We start from the raw sequence: 3,986 nt of genomic DNA, 5'->3' as shown, positions 1-3,986 counted from the left end.
AATCATCCAATCATACTTTCTCCATTTATATCATCTATTCTCAGATTTTTTTTCATAGATATATTTGATAATCTTGTGAAGAAAAGGATTCACAGAAGTTTTATCATCTATCACTATGTTTGTCGGTGTTTTTAAACATATTTTGAAAATATCTCTTGGTTGAATGAAGCTTTGTACAAAATATATTTTTCTTTCAAATTTATAGAACTAACACTTAATTTGATGATATGTATTCAACTTTTACATTTGCAAGCAATGTACTATACCAACTTTATATATGACGTACACGTATGGTTTATAAGTCTGTTTTCTAAACTTTTTCTCTTTGGTTTATATTTTTTATTTTAAATACATAGTTATATTATTTTAAAAAAACGCTTTTAAAATTAAGACAAATTGCAAAAATTGTCCTTAAAAATATGATGTGGATGTTGAGCCCTCAAATATTATAATAATCTCAATAGAGTATCTGATCATCTGCTTAATTAAAAAAGTTTGAAAACAAAAACTTGCTAATAAACAATACGGCTCTTTTTTTTTTTTTTTCTGTAACATGTAAGAAAGAAAAATATATATTTATCCATTTGATTTATGTATTTTTCTCTAATTTAGATTAATGATTGCATTTGAAGAAGTATTTTACAGTGTAAAAGCTATATACTATTAACAGTTTTGAAACAGGATTTTAATGATTGGTATAAGTTAATATACTTATGACATTATTTTAGAATTTTAATTGATATAGGACTCTAAAATTTAAGCGGAAACATTAATTGTTATTTTCTAAACATGTTAGGCTTCTTTAGCCGTTAATTAAACTGATAATTTAATGTGTTACATATCCTTTTCAACTTTTTCAATGTAATTAATGGATTAAAGTTTTTATAGCACATATACCAAAATAAAAAAAATAACTTTTTCTAACTTTGGCACACATGTTGGGAAGTGGAGGAAGAAAAAACCCTTGAAATTTCATGGAATCAAACCCTTTTCAATTTATTCAAAGGTAGAAGACGTAGGTCCATAAACGCAAAATACAATTACTGTTTCATTAAAATGAGAGAAAAAATTATTGAGATGGACTTTTTTTTACATCCATATATATATGCACAATCATCAAACCCACCTAGATTTTCAGCTCTGCTTTCTTTGTTTCTTCTTCTTTTTGTAAACTTGGTAATTGAAAATAAAAGATACCATTTTCAAATTATATCCATCACAGAAGTGGACACAAAACCCGTTTTGTGGGCACAGCCACAAGCCGGGTCGCTCTCGGAGCTGTCAACCCGAAGACGTCGCTCATGTCCATTTCGCTTGGCTTCATCCCATCCGGCAATTCCCAATCGAAACAGTGCAACAAGTGGGCCACCGCAATCTCAAGTCCGTATAGACCCAGCTGCATCCCTGGGCAAGACCGCCTTCCCGATCCGAACGGAATGAACTCGAAGTTGTTCCCTTTGAAATCTGGGACTCCTTCTTCTAGAAACCTGGCCGGCCGGAATGTCTCGGCGTCGTCCCATGAGGCCGGATCCCTCCCGATGGCCCACGCGTTCACCATGATTCGAGATTTTGCCGGAATGAAGTAGCCGGCGATGACCGCGTCCTCCGCTGCCTCGTGGAGGAGGAGTGGGATCGGCGGGTGCAGCCGGATGGTCTCCTTGAGACAGCACTTTAAGAAAGTCAAGTTGTCGAGGTCGGTTTCTTCGACACGTCGTTGGAGACCAACGACTTGGGAGAGTTCTTGCTGTGCTTTCTTTAAATCTTCTGGGCTTCTCATTAGCTCCGACATGGCCCACTCTATCGCCGACGCTACCGTCTCCGTTCCACCAAACATAACATCCTTATAATTTCAAACACAAATTAAAACTGATATATTCACACCAGATTAAGAAAAATACTATATCTCAGCTCTGTCTCACTATTTTCTTTAAAATTGGAATCAGCTACAAAAAGAATAAATCCATTTCACCACCTAAATATTGTTTACTCCGATCCTCACATGTTGTAAAACTAAAAAAAAGGATGAGTACAAAAACGTAGCCCTACACAAAACAGACACGTGACGTTTAAACAAAATAAAGTTTACAAACTGCTGAGAAAAAAGTGTGTATATATAAATAATTATGAAACTTTATTTTAAATAATAATCCTTCAAGAAAAAAAAAAGTTTACAATATAGTAAATTTTCTTAATATATGAATTATATAGTGTAATAAATACATTTATCAATTATAAATATGGGAGTTTATTTTGATATTTATTAATGACTTTTGGTTATATTTATAAATATTCTAGTCCATTTTGTTTTATTTGGAAAAAAAGAGTGCAATACATAAACTCAAAACAAGTAACCAATCAAAATTTTATATGATATATAGTATTATAAATGATAAAACTACAAAATATAAAAAGAAAAAGTTTAACTTTGTAAATTTTACAGTTTATTATATTCTTATTATTATTTGAGTAGAAAGAGAGGAGTGGACTCCACCTAATTAAAACTTTGAAAATACAGGTGTAGGAAATAAGACATTTATAATGAAAGGGTTGTGTAAAACTTAAATGCCATGCTATTTATTGCGCAAAAAAAGTATCATGTATTTTTTTTCTAGATGAAGAAATTTTGCACATTGTTAGACGATGATCTCTACGATTTATTAAGGTTCATATATTTAACATTGACCTAATTATAATTACCATGATGATGCCTTTGATGTTGTCACGGTTGAGTTTGATGTTGTTTTGTATATCATTTGATTCATTTATTATCGATGAATCATCACTGTAAAAAGCCAGTAACTCATCTACCATATCACTCTCAGTTTCGAGCTTGTAATTTGATAATTTTGAAGAAGCGTTCCTTTTTTTCATTATGTGTTCGTCGATTATGGAATCGATGAATTTGTCGAGGGATTGACGAGCCTCAATGAGCCTCTTGTTCAAACCTTGAGGGTCAATCCATCTAAGACCCGGAATGAAATCAGCGATATTGAAAGCTCCAAAAAGCTTAGAGAATTCCTGCAAGATACTTATAAACTCGTCTTGACCCTGTAATGTGCTCGTCCCAAACGCAGCTCTATAAATAATATCTCTCGTTAGTTCAAACACTAGCTCCCCAACATTCACAGCGGTCCCTGTTTGGACAGCGACTTTTTTAACAGTGTTGTCTACCACATCTCGGACCGATTGCCATGACTCAGCTCGCTTTCGGCTGAATAATTTCATGACGCAAATCTTACGCATTTGTCGCCAGAATGGGCCGTAGTTAGCAAAAGCCATATCGGCACGACTGTAGGTTAAGTAAGATATGGCGATAGTGGCCGGACGATTAGAACAAATACTATCATGGACCTAGTTCACAGTGCAAATAAAAGCATTAGTATCATACTTAAATTTTCTTAAAGAAAAGCTTTCACATGAAAAATGAGTAAAGGCTCCCATAATTTAGATATTTAAATCTTCATCAACCATAACCAAATTTTGTCATTTTCGTGTGTGTGGGTGTGGGTGTAAATAGTTTAATTTTCTTTATCATCCTTGAAAAAATATTGTTTTTTATTCTTATTAAATTTATTTATAATTATAATATCGATATTAAAAATTTGAGCACCATACAAATTAAATTATTATTTAAGATGAAGTAACCTGAAGAACTTGGCGAGCGATGTCAGGATCGGCGACAGTGAACATGTTAAGAAAGCCCATGCGCATATAGAAGATTCCGCCGTAGCGTGCGGCAAGTTTGGCGAGACCACGGTGAGTGAGCTGGTCTAACATGAGCATATTACCGATGAAGGGGAGGCCTTTTGGGCCAGGTGGAAAGGGTAGTTTTGGCCGGAGACGACGGAAGATCAGAAGTGTCAGCAGAACCAAGAAAGGGAGAGTGAAAAAGACTGCCATATTGAGAGGTTGAAGAAGAGATTGAGAATCCATTATTATGGTAACTGAGAGATTGTGTTTATTGCTAAGGTTCAAGTGGATTCATT

General features: G+C 34.0%; 1 protein-coding gene across 1 annotated transcript; it reads right to left on the bottom strand.

The window, feature by feature from the left end:
• Positions 1–970: 970 nt before the first annotated feature.
• Positions 971–3,986, bottom strand: LOC101205783 (cytochrome P450 84A1). The gene is made up of 3 exons (XM_004134830.3): positions 3,646–3,986; positions 2,698–3,351; positions 971–1,840 (listed from the first exon to the last, which is right to left on the bottom strand). The coding sequence occupies exons 1-3, from the start codon at positions 3,931–3,933 to the stop codon at positions 1,217–1,219; spliced, it is 1,566 nt and encodes a 521-aa protein (XP_004134878.1). The 5' UTR covers positions 3,934–3,986; the 3' UTR covers positions 971–1,216.

Source organism: Cucumis sativus, chromosome 6 (genome assembly GCF_000004075.3).
Source record: "Cucumis sativus cultivar 9930 chromosome 6, Cucumber_9930_V3, whole genome shotgun sequence".
In the NCBI taxonomy this organism is placed as follows: domain Eukaryota; kingdom Viridiplantae; phylum Streptophyta; class Magnoliopsida; order Cucurbitales; family Cucurbitaceae; genus Cucumis; species Cucumis sativus.
Note: the sequence above shows the minus strand (reverse complement) of the source record. Positions and strands in the feature narration are given on the sequence as shown.